This window comes from Parasteatoda tepidariorum, chromosome 7 (genome assembly GCF_982258835.1).
Source record: "Parasteatoda tepidariorum strain Cologne lab strain chromosome 7, Ptep-v5.0, whole genome shotgun sequence".
Classification (NCBI taxonomy): Eukaryota; Metazoa; Arthropoda; class Arachnida; order Araneae; family Theridiidae; genus Parasteatoda; species Parasteatoda tepidariorum.
The window spans coordinates 36,457,411-36,484,148 of record NC_141761.1 but is presented as its reverse complement, the minus strand read 5'-3'; the positions used below and the strand labels follow the sequence as shown (position 1 = coordinate 36,484,148).

The 26,738-nt window shown below is 30.8% G+C and overlaps 1 protein-coding gene across 1 annotated transcript; it reads left to right on the top strand.

Annotated features, from left to right (window-relative positions):
- The first annotated feature begins 1,117 nt into the window (after nt 1–1,117).
- LOC107440032 (choline/ethanolamine transporter flvcr2b-like) lies at nt 1,118–26,496 on the top strand. The gene is made up of 11 exons (XM_087167680.1): nt 1,118–1,253; nt 3,833–4,227; nt 7,380–7,558; nt 8,826–8,970; nt 9,550–9,678; nt 12,786–12,853; nt 15,113–15,216; nt 19,339–19,449; nt 21,098–21,203; nt 22,962–23,073; nt 26,216–26,496. Exons 2-11 carry the CDS (start codon nt 3,939–3,941, stop codon nt 26,320–26,322), a joined length of 1,350 nt encoding a protein of 449 aa, XP_087023806.1. The 5' UTR covers nt 1,118–1,253; nt 3,833–3,938; the 3' UTR covers nt 26,323–26,496.
- Nucleotides 26,497–26,738: the final 242 nt, after the last annotated feature.

The window sequence follows — 26,738 nt, the reverse complement described above, 5'->3', positions numbered from 1 at the left end:
TTATTTTACTTTTTACTTTATTTTTCATTTTACTTAACGCATTTTTTACTGTGTACTTTACTTTAGGTTATGCGCTTTTTTATTTTATACTTAACTCTTTACTTTACTTTATACTTTCTCGTTTATTTTATTTTATATTTTGCGCTTTACATTTTTTTGTATTTTTTGCTTTACTTTATTCTTTATTTCATATTTTACACTTTGTTTTACTTTACGCTTTACTTTGTCGTACGTTACTCTATATTGTACTTTACATTTTGATCTTTACTTGACGCTTTACTTAATTTTACGCTTTACTTTGCACTTTATTTTTTATTCTACATATTATATTTTATGGTTTACATTTCCTCAATTTATGCTTTAATTTAATTTATGCTTTACGTTTTACTTTACTTTCGTTTTATTTTTGTACTTTATGCTTTACTTTACTTTATTCTTCTCGCTTTACTTTATACTTCAAACTCTACTTTACTTGCTATTTAAATTTTTAATTTACTCTTTGCTTTTATTTTACCTTTTACTTTACTTTATGCTTTATTTTATTCAACTCTTTATTTTATTTTGAGCTTTACTTTGCTTTTCTTATGCCTGAATCTCCCAGTGAAAAAAGCTTTCAAATTTATCCGCTGCAGAAATTCTGCTCTCAATACTTTTCTAGTAACTAAAAGTGGTACGATTTTGGAAAGATACGATTTAGGCAACTTTCCTCTACTTCCTGCAAATTTTTCTAAACACCTTCGTAATTTCAAGTTTCTATGTATATAGTTTTTATGCATCAAAACAAAGGTAACGTCAAGTTGAACACACAAAACAGCGGCAGTGGCCTTTACGATTTTTTAATATCGAAAGAAAAAAAAATGCATAAAAATGAGTATACTTCATGAGTTATTTCCGATATAATTCTGAGCTACAAGGTGACGCAGCTTTACAAACGTCTATCGCCAGATGAGTGGACACTAAAATATAAATACATTTATGCCATAAAATTTTGACATTAAAGTCCTTTTATGGATACCGGAAAGGAAAGTAAAACATTCTTGTGAAGGAGAAATCAATATTAATAGAACACGATGAAATAGTTTTAAAGCAATGTCGTTCAAATTTAGATTTAAAGCACATTAAATTATATAAAAAAGGTGAAGACGATGATGCTACAAATATTAAGATTTTCTATGTATCATATGTAGGAAATACATAGTTTGTTACGTCTTCTGTTCATGTGTGGATTTTCTAGAAAGTAGCTTTAGAAAAAGGTAAAACTTCTATTCAGTAGATATCTATTTTAATTATGTTAGTTTTAGCTTATTTTACATTAATTGCGACTTACGGATCTGTGATTGGCTGAAAACAAAAGTTACCAAATAATTCAATCGGCAATTTTTCGCTGACTTAACTTGTAATCGACATAGCAATTTTTCTCGGCGACAACTCAAAATTATTGATATGGTATTTTTACCCTTGCTTTAGAAGTATCTATCATGCTCAAAAATAATGTTAAATAGCTTTTTTTTCAGCTCTAAATAAACAGTTGACCACACTGTTACTTATTTACCTAGGTTTAGTCATCCCTTTTCATAAGAGTCAAAATTATCGTTTCTTATATTTCAAGAAGTAAAATCCTCTCTTTTATTTCGGCGGCAAAATTATATGAAAATGCAACATATTTTTTTCCAAATTAATTTACTACTGCTGAACTAATATGCTCTAGAATACCTGTTATAAGGATTATAACCTGAATTTTTGCATACATGACGCAATGTATTACATTTATACTATCACAGCAGTCTACTATTAAATTCAAAAAGATCAAAAGTTAGTATTTTTTTAACTGCATACAAAAGATTCTCTCTTTTTTAATGAAGGAAAAATAGTGTTTACGAACAGTTATTAACAGTAAAAAAAGTTGAACATCAGTGCTCAATTTTTTTTACCTTATACTTTTATTTAGTTTATCTCTATCAGACACTTAGACAATAGTATTAGTACAAACCAATAACATTTTTGTAAAATGGGAAAATTTCTGAATTTATTTCATGTTATGATAAATCAAAATATTCATGTGTAACAGGTACAATTTAATGACTATTTGAACTAACCCTATTGAATATGTACTTGTATTGAATAAATAGCTTACTTTATTGTGAGAAAAATTATTTGTGATCTAACTATTTAAAAAAAAAACTTAAGCATTATCCAAAAAAATGCATAGTAACTCTCAAGTATTCGACCATATACATGAAAATCCCCAATTTGCTATGTATAAACGTCTCCATTCCAAACATTAGCAACCATAGCGGTTTTCAAATTCTATGCTAATGTGATAGGCAGATGTAGAAGGAATCTCAAAAAGTAGATTTTACTCTACACTCCATTCCAGATTGTGGTATTAAAAGATTACAGATTATATTAATGATTTCTATTAACGATTAGATTAAATGATTTTTATTACCGATTGTATTAATGATTTTTATTAATTTAAAAAAGGATCATTAAATAAGATAATAGTTTAGTTTTTAAAAACAAGGAAATATGCTATGCATATTTTAGCATGAAAGTTCTATAGATTCATGTTTAGTCTACTAATACCAATACACGAGAAATATTACCTCGCTTGTGAAGCCTATGATTGCCTTTCTATTTTACTTTATTCGAAACATTTGCATATTTATATTATTTAGAGTATTTTAAGTAAAGCTTAAGCTAAAAAAATTTACTCAAAACATTTTATCGAAAAGTTCTAAATTATTTCGGTTCCTTTTTCGGTTATTTCGGTTTAAATAATTGTAATATACCAAAAATGAAATTTTTCCACAACAAATTCCAATCGAAACAATTAGGAATATAATTTTTAAATTAAGGGAAAAGTGTAAACTTTTTGCAAAAAAATTATCTTTGAGCTCTTGTGCTGTCAAGTTTCAAAAAAAAAAATTCGTAAAAATGTCTTTTAATATTCCAGGCAGTAGGATTCGTGCTCCTTGAAGTAATCCGTATCGATTTTGCTACCACTTTTCCCTTTTATGGAACGTCTCAAATAACTGCATTCTTATAAGTTATTAATAAGATTTCAGAAGTTAAATTAATAATACAGTAATGCAATTTAGTTATATAATTTTAATACAATTTAATAATACAATTTTTAACCAGGACATTGCGATATCTACGGCAAAGAACAAGCTGATATGTTGGCAAAAAAAGGCACAAAAATAATCCAACAACAAAATTCCAATAGATCCGTTCATTCCACGAAAATCTACATCAAAAATTTTGAAAAAATAGGAAATAGGATCTTCCCGTATATCTCTGAAAAGTTAAGGGAACATTTTAGACAGCGGCATTTCTGACAGACCCCGTGAAAAGGCTGTGGCAGAATTTAGACTTGTGGTGGGTCATGAATGTCTTGCGTACCATCTCCACCGCAATGGTATTTTTACGAGTCCAAATTGCCCACTCTATAGGAAATTCGAAGTAATGGATAAGAAGCACTTGATAGGATGTTCGGCTGTACACGGAGACTCCGAAGTGAAAAGATATTGGAGTGATCGACTCATAGCATGGAAAGATATCGACTCATAGCATCTGCTAATGAGTCGATGACTTTTTTCTCTTATTTATTTCATTTGCATATATAGTTAAGAGTTTGTCAATTTCAGCCATTGGAAATAATTATAAAAAAAATATTTAAAATATATATATATATATATATATATATATATATATATATATATATATATATATATATATATATAATTTTGAAGACAATTTAATAATATAAATTTTAATTCAACTTAATAATTATTTAAATCTTACTATTTTTCTCCTTTTTCATTTTTAGAATTTTCTGAAGACTTTTTTGACGAATTGATAGGGCATACAAAAAAGTACGATTTGAAAACTGTTCATCTGCATTAAAAAGCGATTTGAATACATTCTCTCCCGAAATGAAACCAATTTCCGTTGAAGAGACTGAAACTAAAATCTACTTAAAGCGTTATTGGATCTTATTCCTGTTTAGCGGTCTAGCATTTCTATGCAACTTTGGCTTTCCACAGTATGTCTCTATGGCAAATGTGAATACCTGTTACTATAAGATATCGAATGAAGCTCTAAACTGGACTGTTCAAATGACAATGCTCTTTTTCATTTTATTTGAAATTCCCTTGTCATTTGGCATAAACTACGTAGGACTTCGTTGGACTGTAATAGCTGGATCATTGGCTAACACTGCAGGTAAATATTATTCCACCCATATTGTGTATCCCAGAAATGACAAACAATATGAAAAATAAATTTTAAAAAAAGAAAGTTTCTTGCTTCAAAACAAGTTATTGATTCCCAATCTTGGCAGTTGTTTAACAGACGGTGATGGTAACTGAGGGGAAAAAAACCTATAAAAATATTTTTTAAAAATAACTTCTGTTTTCAGCAACAGTTACAGATTCTCATGCAAATATATCAAATGAAACGTTCTTTCATGCTCCAGAAAACATTGTTCTATAGTTTTTTCCAATAAGTAGCGCCATCTGTTGATGAACGTCGTTATTGATTTTGACACTTGGTAAGAAAAGCTCTCTGACTTCGTAAGCAAAGCACAACAAAACCGTACGTTTCTATATCCTTCCATTTTTTTAAAAATTATTTCTTCATATCATTGATAATTTTTGGACAACTAGTGAAACGTTATCACTTGTTCTTGAAGAAGAAAGGAAATGTTGTAGCGACCATCTAACATCGCATCTACTGAAGTATGTTTGGTCACGTTTAAGTTTGACAAATTGTGTTAGCTTGCATAAAGTTACCACTAATGTTTTTGAAAAAGTTATATATACTGAATATTTTATAATGGCCACTCTTATTTTTGGAGTTCTCGTAAGAGCTGAGGTTATAAAACTATGTATAACCGAAATAATAAATAAATATTTAAATACTTGAGACCAAAACCCTCCAAATTCTTGCAGTAAGAAAATATGTGCTTGAAATATTTTTCATTTCCACATGGATCCTTCCAAGTTAATTAAAGTTGTTGTAACTTTTTCTAATCATTCCTTTGCTAGTGGTGGTAAACTTCGTTTAAGCCAAAATCCAGAAACCCTCTTATTATACACAAATTATCTTTAAATGGTGAAAGAAAAAAGAACAATCACATAATCGCTTTAGTGAGTATCCAAAATATTTGTTATGTCAGATTTGATAATAATTTATTCCTTTAATCTTAATCTTTATTCAATATTTTAATAACAGAATTGCACTGGATTCGGAAAAATATCTGGGTCGGGAATACCGGGCAATGGCATTTTAAAAGATATCAGTGTAGGGATAAAGGTTTTTAATCTTAAACATTAGGGTTGAGCATGGGCGCAATTTTGTCGACTAGCAAGTATTTAATTTCTAGTTAAAAAGATAAATGATAGTTACATAAAAACACAGTAGCAAAAATTGCTAGTAACCTCTTATGAACTATTTTTTTTTAATCGTGATTTCATCTCTTTTCACATTTTTTTCTGATATTTTTATACCATATATCATTACGACACTCAAATTTCGAATTCGACACGATTCTACGTCTTGATTCGCTCGATTCAAAACGTTTCCATTGTATATATATCCACGTCGTTTCCGATTGTTTTATCTGCAATCATTTATCGCTTTCTCGGCTTCTTCCGCGTGGTTTTTTAAATTTAGGTATTTAATTACTATTTTATTACGATACGCAAATTGCGAATTAAAGTAATCATATTTAGACTCGAACTGTTTGAGAACCATTCCATTATTATTCCAAATCTTTTTCTTATCATATTTTTAACAGTTATTTATCGTTTTTTGAATCTTTGAGTCATCTTTACGTGATTTTTCAGAATTCGGAGCATGAATCTCGAATTTGAGTAATATTTTTTGTTTTTCTGGGTTTTTTTCCCATGGTTTTCAATTTCCGATATTTTTAGTACGTTATTATTACGAAAGCGACATGTGAATTTCAAATTTGAGTAATCATGTTTTAACGCGCTTAATTCGCTACGATACCGTCGTAAATCCATTTCGCTTTCTGATCGTTTTTCGGCAGTTATTTATTTATTTTTTGGTCATTTCCACATGGGTTTTGGAACTACAGTTTTTTAATACGATGTTATTGCGGCACTTTAAGTTCGGATATGAGAAACCGATCGTTTTCTCTGCTGTTATTTATTGTTTTTACGGTCCTTTTCACACTGATTTTCAAATTACCATATTTTAATGCGATTACATTACGCGACACGAATTTTGAATTACAGTAATGACTTTTTGACGTTTTCAGTTAGCGACTATGTCATTGTAAATCAACGTCATTTTTCAATTGTTTTTTTGCAGTTATAGTAAGTTGTTGTTTGTTTGTTTGTTTGCTTGTTTTGCCCTTCTCCGCATCGTTTTTTAAATCTCGATAATTTAAATACGGTTTTATTATTGATGAATTTAAAATCGCTAATTTAAGTAATAATTTCTTTAATTAACCTGGTTTGCGACGATTTCATGCATTCGTCGTATGAGTTCGCGTAGGTTTTTTTCCTAACTTTTTGGGTTGTTGGCACTCCAGAAAAGACTAACGCATTAAGCACTGATTAGCGCGGATAAGAATAAATGCTTTGAAAACCGCAAAATGGAGAATATTTTAATCCTATCTCTTAATGACTTCCCACGTTATCCTACAGCAACGTACAATCCTATTTCGTTGCTTGAGGAGTTGATTGGTTGACGTAGATTGAGATTGCTAAGTATTTACGTTTGCCTATTTTTGCCATATCCGAAAATCAGTTAAAAATTAATCTAATTAGTTAACAGTTAGTTTAATCAGCTTTCTAGAAGAAGAAACAGAAAATGCATGTCAATCAGTTTTCTAGAATTGCTTAAATTTTTTAGGATCATTCATTTATACGAGGAACTGGTTATGAAAATGATATAAAAGGTTTTAAGGACTTTTCCCATTCTACACTACTGGCTATTAAAATTTCTACACCAGGAAGGAATGTAAATAACAAAATGATATTTATTGGGCACATACATTATAGTTGGAAAAACAAGTGATTAAATTTTCAGGATATTTGGATGTGTAGATCCTACAGAATCAGTACTCAGAGCAGCCTCCCCTGACAGCAATAACAGCAGTTATTCTCCTAGGCAACGAGTCGAACAGAGATTGGATTGCATGGACGGGTACAGCATTCCATGCAGCATCAACATTATGCGACTATTCATCGAACGTAGAGACTGACGAGTGGTGGCTTGCCAGTCATTCAGCCGCCATTGTCCAACAGCCATTGCCACACAAATTTCCAACTAATTTATCTAATTTATTTACTTATAACCAATTTTTTAAAAAAAAAAATTTAAAACATTTTTTCCTGTACCAGCTAGCGCTTTAGATTTCGCTGGATTGAAACCCGATGGATTCCCATTCGTGTTACTCAATACAGTCTTTACTTCAACTTCCAACATTTTAGTGAATGTTCTCCCACCGATTGTGGCAGCTGCCTGGTTTCCGAACAACGAACTATCCCGCGCATGTGCAACTGGATTATTTGGAATGCAGGTTAGTGATTTCTAATTTATTTATGGTACCACTTATAGTTGCATATAAAGAGTTCTCGGAATCTTCGGGTGCAAATGTGCAATTGGTTATAAAGTCTAAAAATATTTAAAAAATAATTGGCTGACGAAAGCATGAATAAAAGTAAAAATATTAAAAAAAAAATAACGGGCTAGCAAGAGCATGAATAAAATAAAATAAACACATAAAGAGATAAATAAAAAAAATAAAAGCAGGCGATAAAATTAGAATAACAATTTTTAGAACAACAGAGTTGTTGATTTTTTAGAGATTAGTTTTGGTTTGGAATTTGTGTTTTCTTATAACCCGTTACGGGGTTTTCTTGCTTGTTTTATTAGATTATAACTACCCCGTTACGGATACTTCATATTTGTTACTATTTGTGTTTGTGAATAAAAGCTTTTTTTATTAAAAAAAGTGAACTGTTATTTATATAGCTTATGATGCGTTACAGGGTACAAAACATTATTATAACTATACTTGCTTAGTAAAATAAGAATAAAATCGCCATTATTACATGATGGTGACACCTTACTGTATCTCTGTACGTTTTAAGCATAATGTGCACAAATACAGTAAGGTGACTAAACAAAAAGCACCGTATATTACTTGCTTTTTACAACAAAATACTATGTATAGCTTACATTTATCCTAAGAGAAGTTCCCATTACGCCTATTGACATGATTGCACAAGTAATACATATGAACCGTTTACTGCCCAAAACAATTTACTCTAATTCTTGGAACATTGTTGCTGTTGACCTGTGACTACTTTAACTCCTCATTGCACTTACATTATCTATGAGAGTTATATAGAAAATTGCGAAAGCTATGAGCATTGTATTTAGCCGTGTCCACTTAATAATAAATTATAATTTATATTACCTGACTAAAAACTTCCTTCGCTTCAAAAATACATATAAAGGAAATACGGTCCACTTATTTCAAGCGCATCAATAATAGCCACTCATTTTGAAGACTTGCCAGTCATCGAGATTGAGAAGAAACAAAAGTGATTTGGACTATAAAACGTAAAATTGCCAACGTTATTCATCATGCTGTACATTAAGAAAACTAATTGCGTGGGTTGCCATATTTATTACTCAGAATATGTACAACTTTTAAAAGTAATAGTTCTAAGTAATTAAAACCAGTTGCTCATGAGAAAAAAAATAAAGCTTTTTTTTTAATTTAATATCTTTGCCATAATTTAGTGCCTGATATAATGATATTTTTTTTCTCTTTCTAGCTGGGATTCGCTGCTGGTTATCCTTTTGCTCCTCTAATAATTTCAAACAATTGTACAGATACTGCTTTAATCGAAGAGGGTAAATTTAAAGTAGCAACAATTCTCACCACATCCAATGTACTTTGGTTGATATTAATAGTATTGAGTGAGTATATTAAGAATTTTTTTCTTAAATAATTGCAATAGTTAAATGTCATACAGAAAAATAACTTAAACACCATATATATATATATATATATATATATATATATATATATATATATATATATATATATATATATATATATATATATATATATATATATATATATATATATATATATATATATATATATATATATATATATATATATATATATATATATATATATATATATATATATATATATATATATATATATATATATATATATATATATATATATATATTCTTTTTCGCTGATATAATCGTGTGGGCTGATGAAAAGATTATATCTTTTATTTTCCGGATTTTTTAAAAAAAATTTATCTTTTTTTTCTTCCCAGTTGTTTGTTACTTTCTTAATTATTATTTTTCGTTTCCCCCCTTTTTTCATATGTCTGTAATTTTCCTTTGTTTAATCGTCATTTAGAATTTTTGAATATACACATATATATATATATATATATATTATTTTTATTTAAATCATATGGTGTGTTTAGGGTAACAAGAAAAATGATTTTAAAAAAAAACTTTATTTTTCAGCCTTTCAGGGAAGGCCAAAATTTTCTCCTACAAGCACTGTAGCGGAGAAAAAACTACCGAAAGCATATGCTGCAAATTTCTTAAGTTTATTAAAAAATAGGAACTTCATACTCATACTGTTAGTAACTGGTAAGAACACTGCATATTACTTTTTAATCCAAGCAATATTTTATTTGTATTGTTATTTGGGTCGATTTATAATGCAAAAATCCCATTTAGGGCTATACAGGGACCCCTCCCCCTCTCTATGCATTTTCAAAATCCTTATCGAAACGAAAAATATAATGAATGCAAATTACTAGTCATTATTTCAATTATTTTAAGATAATGCAAAAAAAAATTTAGAAATATGACAAATTTCGGTACAGGAAGGCATGAACAACAAAACATGTTTTATTGCGGAAGAAAACTGGAGTGAGTTAAAATATGATTATTCTAAACATCTTCAAGTTCGAGCCTTCAACGCGATCAGGATTGATCTGTTTTTAAATGCTTGGGTTTATATTTGAAGGTGATCTCTTAAATGGAAGGAAAGAGGTTCAACTGTTATGTCAAGAACTTTGCTTTGAGTATTTATGAGGAAGAGAAAACCTATTTGTACTCTTGGGAACCTGTTTTTGTTTAGTTTCAGAGCAAAGAAGTGGCTTTAATGAGGAAAGTATTTACGTTTCGGCTTTAAGCTTCGTTAAGAGTTAACTTAGCTACGTCACAAAAATGAAAATTTTTCTAGTTGTCCACTAAATCTGCTTTGGTGCTTATTATACAAGCTTTCTTCCACTAAAATTGATCAGCTTTTGAAAGCGTTTTTGTATATTTTTTTGTGTTGATAAGAATATCAAATATGCATATTGCAGGCGGTCTTTACGGAAAAAACTGTATAATAAACAATCTTGTGGATATGTCACGGCGAAAGACCGAAATCGGTGGTTGTTGACCTTCACCGGTGAATGTCGACAAACACCAAATACGTCGGTGAAAGATCGAATATTTCACTGCATTCTTGTACATTCGAACCCTCACCGGTGTATGTCGACAATCACAGATATGCTTTGGTGAATGTCCGAAATATTTATTACATTCGATTTGATATGAATTTATTCGTGGATATAATTACATTTATTCGATATTTTAACCCAACACTGATGTTTTTTAAGGTTAAGTGCCACTGGCCGGTATACATTTGCCCGGTATACCCTACACTGATGTTTTTGTAAGGTTAAGTGCCACTGCCCGGTATACCCTACACTGATGTTTTTTTAGGGTCAAGTGCCATTGCCCGGTATATATTTGCCCGATACTCCAAACACTGATGTTTCTTCTAATCTATCGTCAGTAAATATTAAAATATAGAATAAATATAAATATATCAAATAAATATAATAATATTAACGAATAAATTAATATAAAATTGGATATAACAAATATTTCGGACATTCACCAAAGCGACTATGTGATTGTTGACATTCACCGGTGAGAGTCAGAAATAAGGGTATTTAGCAAATATTTCGGACATACACCAAGCGACTACGTGAAAGTTGACATTCACCTGTGAATGTCGACATTCTCCAGATTTCGGTGTGTCACCGTAACAGATACATATAAAACACCTTAAAAATTGCACTTGCTTTTTTTTCAAGCTGCATTGATATTTGATATAATTTATTCCATAAAGTTTTTTAATACTTCATTGTATGAAAGGATGAAAATCTACACGTAATAGATTCACTAACTACTAAATAAAATCTATCAATAGAAGAATGGACTAATCGTCAACCTCTATGCTCCTTTACACATAATGGTAATTGGTGATTAGAATTCTCTCCTCAGAGTTGTTTATTCTCGGAAACTCGTATAAGAAAGGGGAGATTTCTTGTGAAATCGCATGATAGAGTAATGAAGAGAAATTACTACTGTTAGGGCAAACTACTAAGAGAGAGTTTTTTGTTTAACTAAAGCATCGGTTGATTTTTTGAAGTGAAACTTCTAATGCGACTTCCAACAAGGTTGCGTTAAACGTTTAACGCTACCATGGCAACGAGCGGCCTGTGATCCTTGCAGGAAATTTTAATGTGACTTTCTCGTTACCTGAAGCTGAAACATTATTAACCTTCCTTCAAGACAAATTTGGATTGGAAATGATAAATGGTAGGAATGATCCAACAACCAAAGGGGGAACTACTATTGATGCAGTTTTTGCAAGAAATATTGAAAAAATAGAACTCAAACATTTCGTATCTTACTTTAGTTATCATAATCCCATTGTAAATGTTATAGATTTGGATATTTCTCCAGTCGAAAATGATAATTAAAAGATGCGATCAATTGTGAATTGTAAGCACTGTTAATAAATTTTATCTTAAAGAAACAATATGATTTCACTAAAATTCAATTTCTACCCCTTCCTATTTTCATTTCCACATTACGAAGTTTCACTTCTTCCGAGCGGAGGGACTTCAAGCACTATTTTTTTTTATTGCTAAACTTTATGAAATTTTTATTTTTATTGCTTCAAACGCACTCTATATTAAAATTTCAAAAAGTCAAATTCAACATTATTTTATTTTTGCCAAGCTTGGTGCTTTTATCTAAATCACTTTATTTGATTTAAATCAAATTTTCTTGACGAATAGCCAACATCTTGCCGAGACTACTTCTGCTGTCTCTTAGCATGACAACGCTAGACTAACTTAGATACCTCCTCCATCAAAAAGATGAAATTGAAAACACTTTACTCACACACCTACTTATTTTTAAGAAAAGACCATGATGGCGTTACCAACTCAATATTTATAGGAAACAGAAGGAAACTCTCTCGCACTTTTTAATTGGCTACAACAAATCCCTTACATTTCAATAGAGCCGAAGACTCATTTCTGAGTGCCATTGGTTGGCTTTCCCTAACCATATTCTTAAATGCTTTTCTGTTCTTGATATTCTATAAGATACGATTGTATTTTGGAACTTTTTAGAGATTTTCGGTTCTATGAACATGGTGTCGCTTAGCAGCATCCAGCATCATCGGCAATCTGACGCAACCCACACAACAAATCCTTATTGAAAGCATATTGCGAATGAAGAACTTCATGGGAATATAAGTAAAAAGAAAAGATTCACTGCTAGTAGGGCGTACACTTTTTTATTTTCTGCAATTATTTAAAATCAATATTGCATTTTTAAGCCTCTCAAGTGTTATTTGTTTTCCTTAAACCATACTAAAGAGCATCAATATTTTTCAGGAATGATGTATGGATCATTTCTAGCATTTACTACTGTTTTGAATAATTTAATTCTTCGCTACTTCCCGGTAAGAATTATAAAATATAATATACAATTGCTTTATAGATAATTTAACAACATTTAAGGATGAACAACAATAGGATGTTGTCCAATAAATTTTTAAGAAATTAACTACATGGTACGAGCTGTAAAACCACGTTTGGAACTGCGTTTATTGTTTAAAATCAAATAAATTCTAGATCCTATCTTTTTAGGCCATTTCTTGTACAATGCGCAAAATAAGCGAGCACCTTGAGTAACTGTTTTTATATAATAAACAGATTTCCATGAGCAAATTTCCGAGAACTAAGTCCTGACAGTTCAAGGGCTTAACCTTCTGCTCAAATTAATATGCTAATTAAATTTTGCTAACGATTTTTAAGTTACGAAATAAGACGCAAAAACATACTAAAACTAAGAATGACCCTTTCAGCACGACAAATTTTTAACTCTTTAATTGCATTCCTGCTGGCTGTAAAATAGTTTGCAGGGTATTTTTTACTACAAATGTAACAACTGATGTTTCTTAAACTAACAATTATCGATTGTTAATTTTTTCCTTCCATCGTACTCCCGGTTAATTTTTCAACAAATCTTGGTAATTTCAAATTTCTGAGTTTTATAGTTTCTACGCAGCAAAGCATAAGGGAACGTAAAGTTGAACACCCAAAGCAACGCTTACGATTTGTTAATGCATCGAGATTATTATCGTGAATGATTTAATATTTTTTGTATTTATTTTGCTTTAGATAAGTGAACTATATACACCATTGCATTCATCCTTTTTTTAGAAAAGATGGAATTTAGCAATCTTCATACACTAAATTTTGCTTGGTCTTTAAAATTAGTTTAGGCACTGCGATATTTAGCTCATTGAACAAAAAATATTATTTTTACTTAATTATTATTACTTCAGTGGTTGCTCCTTGTTATTAAACTATATTTGCAAAAGAAGGAACGTCTTTTTTGTATTTATTTCATTAAAAAAAAATTTTTTAAGTATTATGTTAAAGTGTACCTAAATACCTCTTAGAACAAATAACTGTTTTGTGACGTATGTTATTAAATACTAATTAAATTGCTGAACTATTAATGTACTTTGTGCAAACTGTAAACGGTCAACCCTCAATAGTTTTTGATCTAATGATCTGATCTTCACGTTCTAGGATTCCATCTTAGTGGTTCGAAAAAGGTCTTTAAATATGTTAATTAATTAGTGCATACAATATTTTAAGTTGCAAAATCAGACACAGAAGCATACCTTTTTTGAAAATTTCGGGTTTTTAACCCCCAAAATATAGGGGTAGCCGTAATTTGGGATATATGGTCACAATAGTTTGGTTAGGATAGCGTACCAAATTCGAGACTCCTTAACGTTAATTTTATTTCTTACGTATTTCACCATATAGTGAAATTTTTAAGTGAATTGACGAATTTTTGCGTGCAATTATAAAATTCATTTATTCATAGATAATTCCATGAAAAAATTAACTTTTAGTTAATATTTATTATTTTATATTATTCTAGTTAGCCGAATATATTTACGTCGAAGAATTCCCTTGTAAGGTATACAATTTTTTACATCATTTAAAAAAAAATTCAATTTTACAAGGCAAAATACAAAATTTGATCGAAATCAGACGAATAGTTTCTGAGAAATCTTATTTTGAAAAAGTCCCATTTTTAAAATTAAATTTATTAGGAACTATTCGACCGATTTCTTTCAAATTTTGTAATTTGCTTAGTAAAATTACTTTCTTAAAAATTCCATGAAAAATTTTATACCTTACAATTCGAAATGTTTTCATCTATTACTAAGTAGGATTATAGGTATTTATTAAAAGCAAATTTTTTCCTAGAATTATCATCAAATTAGCGAATTATATATTGTGTGCAAAAAGTTTTATATTCACTTAAAATTTCCTCGCGGTATGACGAAATACGCAAGAAATAAAATTATCATTAAGGAGTCCAAACTTTAGACAGGTCTCCTGACCAAACTAATGTCACCATATTTCTCAGATTGCCTGCTACCACCTACATTTTGGGTTATAGAAAACCGGATCTATAGTTTAAAAAAAGGATGCTTATTCAGATAAAGTACGTTTTTGTATCTAATTTCGTAACTTAAAATATCGTCCGTACAAAGTGATTAGCATATTTGAAGTCACATCCTCGAACCATTAAGATAGAGTCCTAGAACGTGAAGATTCAATTATTAGGTCAAAAATTTTTCAGGGTGGTCCGTTTATTTTATTGTGCATTGTCCATAATTTTAAATTTGTAGGAGAAAGAAGTTGAAATCGGTTGGATGGGCACACTATTAATGGTTTCTGGGCTGGCAGGATCTATGTTAGCCGGTTTTATTCTAGATTTTACCCACAAATTTAGGTAAATATGAACATTTAATCTTTTTACTTAATAATACTTCATTAAAAAACGTTTAACAAATTGATTACTAGTTAGTGTATACGAAGACTAAGTGCATTTGAACTGATTAACTAGTCACCTATTAAGGACGAATTATTTTCGTCAATGAATGGGAAAAAAACCACAAAAGAAGTGAATTAAATTAAAACTACAATTTTAAACTATGCATACCATCTTGCCGTAAAAAAAATTATATGAGTTTTATAACGAGCAAGTAGCTTAAATATTTAAAAATAAATTGTAAAACATTTTTAAAAATCACCAATTTGGTAAGGTTTTTCAACCCAGTTGAAATCAATTAATTCTCAATATTTGCAAATTTTATTAACTTAGATAATGCAGCGCTGGAGTAATTTTTCACGTTATTAAAAAATTAGAACTCGAAAGCTTTTCATTTTTGGAAAACTGTAGCTTTTCTTAGTACATATTATTATTCAAAGAGAGGAATAAAGATTGTATAATTCCCATCCGAATACTCATGAATATAAGTTACCAACTTACGAAAGTTACCAAATAACACATTATTCTCTAAAAAGTATCGATTCGTGTGAGGATCCCTGCGACGACCAGCCTGAACTTATTACTTTATTAATTACCCGCCTAGTTTGACAAGCTTTGTCGCTTCTCCCCGTGGTATAACAATCTAAAAATATGACATTTTACTTCACTGTCCATCCTGAAAAAGAAAATTTTTTAAAAAAATAATTTTTTAAAAAAAGAAAAAGAACAATACAGCTGCTGCCTTCCTCTGACGTCATAGCGAAACGTGACTATTTATCTTGTACAGTCTTTTCTCTTTACTGCATTATTCCATTGAATACGGCGTTATGGTTCTTTAGGAAATTTAAACATCTTAATTTACGATAATACTTTAGTCTCTCGATACATAGGGCGTCAAAAAGCAGAACAACTGCAAATGAATTTTTCACCATCGGAAACAAACAATTACATAAAAAATTAAGTCAAAAGGTGTAAACAGAAGAAAACTGGAAACAAATACAAGAGAATATTCTACCAGATGTTAGAGCAATCTCTACAAATACTGCCCCTTGCCGTTAAGAACACAAAACATGGTTGAGAATTAAGTTTATATTTAATTATGAGCTGTGATAGCTCAGAGCATAGAAAACTCGCCTCCCAATGAGGTACCCTGTCTAAAATCTCAGCGATGGCTGGTCGATACGAATTCCACACCCGGCTAGCCCCGACCACAGTAAAATATCCCCAGTGGTAGATCATGGGTTAGAGTCCCCCAGGGCTAAAGAGAATAGAAGGGCTAGTTCACTCCGCTCTTAGAGCTGAAGCTACGATTTCCCTCCTCATGACGTCACTGTGTCCACAGATCTCGGAGATCGCAAGCAAAGATATAATAACTTTGCATCTTTCTCCTTGTAAAAATAAGTTAGACTTTTTCTGGTTATTAGCCTTCAAACTTTACGTAATTAACACATTATTTCCGTTCATAAACATAGTTTAATAAAAACTTTCTTGGTTATTATATTAAAAAAAATACCATTTTAAACTTATAAAAATGTTTTGCTAGTTGGTGAAAATGACACGATAAATACTTTATTTTAAAAAGTTCAGTTTTAACTTTAACTATTAAGAAAAATGAAGGCATATTCGACACTTTTTTTATCTACATATTCTTTTATAACGATAAGTTAAGTTAAATTTAGAATCCCTGATTTTAAAATATGTCTTTAATAGCAATTTGTTCATACTTAGGAAACATCAACCTTAAACGCTAATTACTGAAACAAAGTAATAATTTAGGTTCATAATGACATTAGAAATTTTACAATTGCTTATAGACATTTAAATTTACGATGATATAATTTATAGATATTTAAATTGAAGAGAATATAATTTTTAAAAAAAATCATCAATATTTAGAATAACTACATTAAAAAATATGTTATGAAATTAGGAGAATTTCAACTATATACTATATATTTTATTTATACTTTTTATTTACATTTTAATTTTCTTTGACTTTATCCATTTTTTAATTCTTTTCACCTGCCTTTCTTTATGAAGTAACGAGGCGGTTTCTATTTAGATAATGAATTTTTATAAAAGTTCTTTACGACAGAATAAACGTATTGCTGTTTTATATTAACTGTGTCATTTCGGAATCCATTCTTTACATAGTTGTTCATTTACTTTAGGGAACGCGCGAAAAATTATACTTTTTTCTTTTGTTTTTGTATCAGAATTTTTGCAAGTTGCAATCGCGCAAACTGGCATTTCGATAATAGTTTTAAATTCTTGTAAATTCACTGCAAAAACTGAGGAAAGTCATTATAGAAAATAACAAATGTCTTAGAATATCTCGCAAAAAGAAATGATCCAATATTAGTTAGAGCTAGTAAGGCCAAACGCTCCGTTCTTGAAGTAAAAGTGCGAGCTTTGCGCCAAAGTGACGCCAATAGAGTGACGTCGGAGGATCGGCGCGGCGAGAGATACTTCAAAGGAGTGAACCAGCCCTTCTATTCTCTTTAGCCCTGAGAGTCCCTTTGCCATCAGGCTAATCTTAAGAGACTTACGTGGTTTTTCTCTCCACGTAAAGCAAATGCGGGTTAGTTCCATCAAAAAGTCATCCAGGAAGGTAAAAATTTTCCCAATCGCATTCATAAATACAAAGGCTACGAAGTTGAATATTGGAAGTTGTAAACTTAAAAATTGGGCCGGCTGTTCAACGCCGGGGATAAAATTAAATATTCAATTATAAAAAAAAAAGACATAAATTGCAATTGGACTTTTAACATTGACTCATAATGTTGAGTGAACCTGTTAGAACTGTGAAAAGATAAATGGCATCAGGCGAAGGTTTAACTCTGCTTTCGAAAGACATGTGACAGCAAAAGTCTGATGCAAACGCAAAACACAATCTTGCCGGATGTCGGACACACCCAAAATCGAGTTTAAATAAGCAGCAAAATCCTAATTATTAGATTTTATTTTCAATCAAAACCACAGAGCGTAACTATTTTTTTTTTTCTTAATCCTTTTAAATAAAACTAAAAAGGAAATTATATTTTTTCATATAGTTTAAATATGAATGAGACCATAAAATAACTACCTCTGTTGATATAAATCTTCAATTTTAACTTTGCATCTGAAATTTACTTAATGCTTCACAAATCCATTTAAATTTATCTACGCAAACCTGAAATCACTTAAAACAATCCTATATTGTTATCCTATTATTTTTAATCCTACTTACCTGACTTCATTTGACTTCAAAAATACTGTATAAAAATCTCAATAATGTATTTCAGAGAGAAAAATTGAATATAAACTAATTTTCCATGTTTACCTTAGTTTCTAATTAAAAGTCACTGTGTTAACGGAGTTAACGACCATGCCAACCTTCATCTATCAAAAGGTACCTCATGATTGAATCAAGTTAGCATGTCTTGTATACCAGTGAATTGATGTTTAATTTTCCTAGTGGTAGTTACGCCACAATACTGTCCCACCAAAATTTTATCAGGGATAAAATTCGATGAAAGAATCTCACTAGTCGCTGTACTTGTAAAAGACCGGGAGAGCTGTTTGTTGAGTTCTGAATGTGAGAGGTGTATTAACATCACGTCGTAACGTTCGTTGTTGCTTCTGTGTTGCATTTCGCAATCACAAGTAGCAAGTCAACTGTTCAATGTGGACAATCCATCGAAGTGGGCGTTACTGCGTGTTCAAATCACGTCCGGGTCACCAATGTGAGTACGGAGTTAACGACCATGCCAACCTTCATCTATCAAAAGGTACCTCATGATTGAATCAAGTTAGCATGTCTTATATACCAGTGAATTGATGTTTAACTTTCGTAGTGGTAGTTACGCCACAAGTGTGTAGAGTATATGCATATTTTTGAAAGGCAATAATAGATACAACGCGTTGCCATATGACTCAAGCGATCAAGTCGAATCAATCAGGTTAAACTTAGTAAAAAAAATAAAAATAAGTAGATAGATAATCGAAAATCAATCATTTCGACACTTTTCAAAGTCAAGTTGTTATGGATTTAATAACTACATTATCTGATACTTGTTATTAATATGTTTTTATTTTTATTAGAGAAATAACAATACTTGCTTGCGTTATGTCTTTGGTTGCTTTCATCCTATTCGCTTCGTTGCTTGTTTTGAAACAACTCTGGGTGACTTTCTTGACGATATCTTTGCTAGGGTAAATTTTTATGGAAGAGTTTTAAATATTAATCATTCAAAATCTTTTTTCTAATACATGCATATGTCAGCCGATTTTTCTATTTCTTAGAAGTTTGATACTTACCATTGCCAATAATTGCCAAACGTAAAAGAAATTAGTCAATATCATGTAGATAAATTGATCATTTAATAGGAATCATTTAAAAAAAATAGTTCTTGTTTTCCAGAAGGACTCTCGTAAGAGTATAATGATTTGTCTTACTACACGGTATTTAAACAAATTTCCTTTTTAAGTTGAATATTATTTGTAATGGTAAATATCATACATTAGTCTAGGAACTTGACGCTAACGTCCCTCGAATAATGTAATGTTCCTTGCCCTTATATATCTCATCAGTGTTCTAATAGTAAAGTTGTAAAACTTTATTTAAATTTATACGAAAAAATTCTCCTTTAAAAAGTTTAAGCTTGGAATGTATCTCACCCCATTTCCCAATTTTGTTCATATTTTTTAGAAGAAAACAAAGTGGATATTCACAGAAGCAGATAATGTGTAAGAGACAGATTTTATATTACGTGTTTGTAAATAAAATATAATAAATAAAAATTACGTGTTTTTCTACAGATATGAAAGACATAAAAACTTAAAAGCACGTAAATTAGTGTTAAAGCCATAACTATCAACAAACCAACATAAGTTTTGTTGAAAATCATTCCACTGCTAATTTATAGCTGAAAATGATTTGAAGAAACCAAAAAAGTTCTGTTAACCAAAAAAATTATATATAAACTCCCTATGATGGTTTAATGTATTTCAGTTTAAATTTTTTTTTCAAGTGCAGAAAAATAAGTTTATTAATAGCCGTAGACACTATATTAGATAATACTTGTTCCATACTTCTTGTAATTTGACAGCAAATCTGTATAAGGCAAAAGTTGTTCCGCAGAATACCCAACAGTCTCAAATCAGTTTGTTAAAAAGTTGTATTAAAGAGAAATCTTCTCAAACTCGGCAGGGATTTTTAAAGAAATCAATTTACAAAAACTGGGATGTGGAAGCTATAAGCAAAACAGAATTCCTCACAAACTATAAGCGATTTAAAAATAAAAGAACAGAATTTTTATGGTTATTTGATTCGTAATGCTTAAAGATGTAAGGACAAACAGATTTATAGCTGCAGCCTTATTTAAAATTTCTTTAAGATATGAGTCTTAATTAAAACGTTTTTTAAACATATTTCGGTCTAATCCCTTATAGCCTATAAACTAGTCTTTCTGATTACTAATCAATCATAGGCCACAAGCATTTCCGTAATAAATCTTTCTGATTACGGAAACTGATAGTAACCACTGTAAGTAGTAGTAACTGATAGTAACTGATATTAAATAAACCATAGAAAAAAGTACTGTTAAACTATTAGTACATTTCTAAATTAAGTGCTTCAATAATAATATAAGTCCAGATTCAGAAAGTGTTGATGAGAGTCAAATGAAATTTAAAGACACAATTGATTAGCCTAGTTTTTTTCACACTATTTAATACTGGTCTTACCTTGAGAGATTGGTCTTACAAAGATTGGTCTTACCTTGTTATAGCGTCAAGTCCCTTACATCAAATAAATATAAATATTAATTAAGTGTCTCTAACATTGTTTCTTTTGTTATAGGTTCTTTCAACTCAGTATCGTGACATTAGCAATTGAATATGGAATTGAAGTAACATATCCCGTTCCAGAAATAGTCACTAGTTCACTGTTATGCACAACTACAAATGTGAGCACCCACAAAACAATATCATTAAATTTGATTATATACATCAGCTTCTTTTCAAAATATTAACTTCAAAATATGAATATTAAAAAAATCGCACTTAACATTTACTTACGGCTGCTACAACAATTGAGCAGAATAGGTTATCATGCTAAGCGTTGTAAGCAAAAAACTAAGTTTCAACTATTTAATTTCAATTATTGGGATTGCATGGAATAGAAACCAACTGATACTTCATGATTTAGTATGATATCACAAAACTGAAGTTCACAAATAATATCAACAATATAATTAAATTTCCGATTTAATTTAGTGATTGAATGCAGGTTTAAAATTTAAATTTAAAGGAAGTAGTTGCAAACCATTTAAATCAACTAACTTAAAATGCAGAATAAAGGCAAATTATCTTTCCCATTTTGACGCGCAATAATACCAGATATCAATAAAATATTTTGCTTTATGTTACTTTATTTGTATTAATCTGTTTCTGTTGCTCGTAAATAAGAAGAAAAAATAATGCTCGTAACAGTTTTCAGTTTTTATATTTAATAGTTTGACGCCGTTTTTTTGTAAGTTGTTTAAACAATAACAAAATTTAAATATTTTATTTAATAACCGTCGTTGAACAGCTGTCCCAATTTTTCTTCTATACGGCTACTAATGTTCAACTCCTTAGTCTTGTAATTTTGAATTCAATCCAGAAGACAATGGAACTCCTGAATCAAGTATCGGGAGATAATTTGCCTTCGTGGAGGACTTTATGGTGGAACTAATCCGCATTTACGTTACGTGGAGAAGAAAACCACGAAAACCTCCCACTGTTGACCTGATGACAAGGGGACTCTAACCGATGATCCGTCAACCACTGAGGATATTTTAAGTCTACACTGTGGTCGGTGCAAGCTGGATGTGGAATTCATATCGACCAGCCATCGCTGGGATTCGAAACCGGTGCACCTCAATGGGAGGCGAAAGCTCTATCCCCTGATCCATCACAACTCAACGTTAAATTGAATAAAATATTTGAAACAATAGGGAGATTTTGCACTTTTACGTTAGCTTCTGTATGCTCCCGTAAGTAAAATTTAAGCAACTGCTCATGCTAGCGTTTATTTTAGATGCTACGCTATGTTGGCGTGATTAACGCATCGAAGACAAAGCTACAAGCACGCTTATTATAGATGTTAAAAGTTATTTTCTGTTTTCTGTTAAACCTGCCCTCGAACTAAAAACATGGAAATGGAATGCGAATTTGGAGAAATATATTGATTTAGAAATGAATCGCGTGATCTTACAACAATTAGTTCATTCAACGAAAAAATAATTTTATTGGTTTTTGTTTAACATTATGGTTGTCTAATTGTACTAGTTTCATGAGAAACTAATTATATTTTCGCTATTTTAAAATAATAAATTATACTTATATTTTAACTATACAGTTTAGCTAAAAGAAGTTAAATAATCAACAAAAGTTCAATAATATTTTTTTAAATATTAATAATAATAATCTGCATTCTTTATCGCTGAATTCATCAAAATCCATAATGTTTCGAATAAGCAGTATTTTTTAAACAAGTCTGTTTTCTTTTTAGCTGCTACATTATGCTTATTATGATTTTTAATTTTATTTTTGGTGAAGTCTCTAAAAATATATAAGGACGGGGATTGCGAAACACTTATTTACTATTTTTTATTATAATCTATATGTTCTAAAAAGGAAATTATACTATTATCTTAACATTTTCTTTTTTTCTTTTTTAGGCTTTTGGATTATTATTAACAGAAGCTTCATCCAGATTGTTAAATGAATTTGGCCAGTTACCTTTTTTGACTGCAATGTCAACAGTCCTTCTCCTAAGTTCCATTATTCCATGTAAGCACATAAGCAGTTCAAAATTTGCATTAAAAAAGTTGGAAATATTTATAATTGCCACATACAGTATGAGACAATCGGATTCTTTTACTGCTTGTTAGAAAGAAATATTCATATATTAAACTTTACAAAATGACTTTTAAGAGTAAAAATTATCAGAACTGCATATTCCATCAACTAGTTTTTATTTACATGAATTTAAAACTGCTTCCATCGAGAGCTGTTGAATTGTTCTCTTTTAACGCACATTATAGAATAATCTTTACGATCATGACGTCTTTTAAAACTAATGCGACAATAATAATAATTAATTTTATCTGAATAGTTGAGCAATTGATAAATACTAGCTGGCTCTTTAGACTGGTGTAGTTAATACTCTTCTGATCGTTGAGGGGGAAATTTGTAGTTAGGATGCTTTACTTTGGAAAGGATATGTCAGAGTATCCCTTCTGGCGCCTTGGTCATCTACACTGACGGTAGCAAGTTGGAAGACGGTAGAAGCGGGAGTGGTGTTTTTGTCAACAGCAATGATAGTGAAGTCAGGATCAGTATCCGAAACCCTGACAATTGCTTAGTCTTTAGAACTGAAATCATGGCTATTGAAACTGCCCTTAATTATGCCCAGACAACTTAAAATAATTGCAATTGGATATTGACCGATAGTAGGAGTGCTATTCAGTATTTCAAGAACTCGCCGGAAATATTTGATATTCCTGGCCAGGAGATTATGAAACTTCTATCTGAGATAGGCCTGAAGACACCAATAAGCCTCCAATGGATCCCATCGCATGTCGGGGTACATGGCAAAGAGACAGCCGATGTGCTCACCAAGAATGACTGTGATCTTCCTATGGACTGTTTGAACCGTCTTACTCCCACTGAGATCCACTCCTTGGGAAAACATTGTTTGCTTCCAGTGTGGCGCCATACTCCAACCCATCAGTAGTATGCTGGCAACGGCCCTGGCCTATCATTAACATGTTGCGACCCTCGGCCTTTCCAATCGGCCATGGCCAGATTTCGTAGTGGCCATCTTAAGTGTTTAAGGTTTCAAAAAGGAGAGAAAATTTTCCAACCTTGTTCCTGCTCACAACCTGCTAGTCCTGATCACCTTCTTTTTTGCCTTCGCACTTCTTTTAAGCAGCTGCTGGTTGATCGGGACTTTTTGCAGATATATGGGGAACTGGCGCGACGGGGCCTTCTGGACCTGGTCTAGGCTTTCCTTCTCCAGGGGGATGCGTAACAATAACAGGATATGTCAACATTAACAGTTTCACTATTTGATATCGGCTTTAACCATTGTACTTTTTTTTTCTTTTGTTGAAAAGTTGCAAATCTCACCAGCTGAAGAAAATGATCGAAATCTATAAAAAAAAGTTAAATTCATTTTTTAAAGTTAATTTTATTGAAAACAGAAAGACCAGAAATTCGCACGATTGTGAAATATAAGGTCTTGTGGCATCGCAGACAACAGAGGAAATTGATAGTGTATTTGGCTCTGGTGTTAGTAAGCTTTAGTGTTGGTTGAACAAAGATAAATCACTAACCACACTCCTAAGCGTAATAATACAGGAATGTCCTTATATCTGTAAACTATGAATTTTGTCTTTTTTCTGCAGATAACATTGCGGCGTAACTACCAGTACGAAAATTAAACATAAATTCCCTGGTATATAAGACATGTTAACTTGATTCAATCACGAGGTACCTTTTGATAGATGATGGTTGGCATGGTCCATAACTCCGCCCCCACATTGGTGACTCGGACGTGATTTGTACACGCAGTAACGCCCACTTATCCATTAACTTGACGGTAACGCCTACTTCGATGGATAGTCGACATTGAACATTTGACTTGCTACTTGTGACTGCAAAATCCAACACAGAAGCAACAACGAACGCTACGACGTGATGCTAATACACCTCTCACATTCAGCACTCAACAAACAGCTCTTTCGGTCTTTCACAAGTACAGCAACTAGTGGTATCCGTTCATCGAATTTCTATCCCTGATAAAATTCTGGTGGGGGAGTAATGTGGCGTAACTACCACTACGAAAATTAAATATCAATTCACTGGTATATAAGGCATGCTAACTTGATTCAATCACGAGGTACCTTTTGATAGATGAAGGTGGGCATGGTCGATAACTCCGCCCCCACAACATCAAACATCGTTGTGAAAAGATATATATAACATTTTAGAGGTTTGAATTAATAGTTTAAAGAAAATCATAAAAACAAGAAGATCCGTTATCAACTAAATGACGCAAACCACAAAAAGTGCACATAATAGGACATTTCAGTATAGAAGGCAGTAAAAGTATGTTATCGTCTGAAAGTGGCACGCTCCACCAATAATTGATATGACAGGACAGTATACAAGAGCCTAGCACAGTTTATATTTAAAATTTCTACAGTCATTTTAAAACGGATCAAAAATAAATCTAAAAAATTACTTTGTTACTAAGTTTTCATTTCTATAAAAATAAAAAATTATTCTAAATAAGTTCTGATCGTATAACTAACTAACACTACTTGAATTATTACTTAAGACAACCTAACAAAATGAATCTGAAAAAAATACTTAGCGTATAATTAAGTTTTTCAACGCAACTTTAACAAAATGAATAACAACTGTAGTGTTGCCAATAAATAGAGAAATTCTCGATTTCATGTGGCAATTCTCTATTTGCCACATAAGAGAAATGTATATAGATAGATTCCTCTAAAATTATAAATGAAAAACTAATGACAATATAAAGATAATACACGTTTTAAATAGTTCAAAACAATGTTTTTGATAAACACATTACAATTTCTATGACGGCAATGCGATGTTTCTGTGTATTATGCAAGCGAAAATTTTTCAAAATCCGAAACAAATAATACTAAGAAACAGTTTGAAGCAAAAATGTCATCTTTAAAAAAAAGAGAGGCTTTTAGCTATATTTCCCATTCCTTTAAAATTAAAGGCTATGTTTATGAAACACCTTATAAGTGATAAGTACATCAGAATTAGAACTTATACTTCAGCAGAATAATTTTTCATTGCTTTTATAAGGTAATTTTATTGATTAATTGATCGAATGTGTGTCATATAAGTATGATTCTAATTGTATGAATTATCATTTTCTTAATAGTTTTCATCACTTCGAAATACAAAAGAAGTCTACAGAATGCTAATCAAACGCTAAATGAAAAAATAACTCAAGAAAATAAAAGCAAAATTTTACAACACCTATCGTGATTTGTATACAGCGACTATTTCTATTGTATTTATTGTGAATATTCCGTTTATTTCCATTTATTATGCATATTCTGTTTACTTCCATTTATTGTGTATATTCTGTTCATTTCCATTTATTGTACTACTGTATATTCCAAAATGAAAAATAAAAACAATCCTCGGTGGAAAAAAGGATTTATTGTTTTTATATTTGAATTAGAGTCATGGGAAAAATCGTAATAAAATATGCAAGACATTCTGAAATTAAAAAATTGTATTTTTCGTTTCAAATGGATAAAGATTCAGTGGCATCTCACAAAATCAGATTTTCCTGTTTAAACTGAAACTATAATTAGATACCAGAAAGTTATGTTGATTTTGGCTATGGAGCAAATACACAACTAGAATAGAGCGGAGCCTCTTAACTGTTTCGTCTT

Excerpts from the sequence above, each read along its gene's own strand:
- LOC107440032 (XM_087167680.1), top strand. The coding sequence starts at position 3,939 with ATGAAACCAATTTCCGTTGAAGAGACTGAAACTAAAATCTACTTAAAG. Across the intron at positions 7,559-8,825 it reads CTGGATTATTTGGAATGCAG|CTGGGATTCGCTGCTGGTTA; the intron begins GTTAGTGATTTC and ends TTCTCTTTCTAG. Across the intron at positions 21,204-22,961 it reads TGTTATGCACAACTACAAAT|GCTTTTGGATTATTATTAAC; the intron begins GTGAGCACCCAC and ends TTTCTTTTTTAG.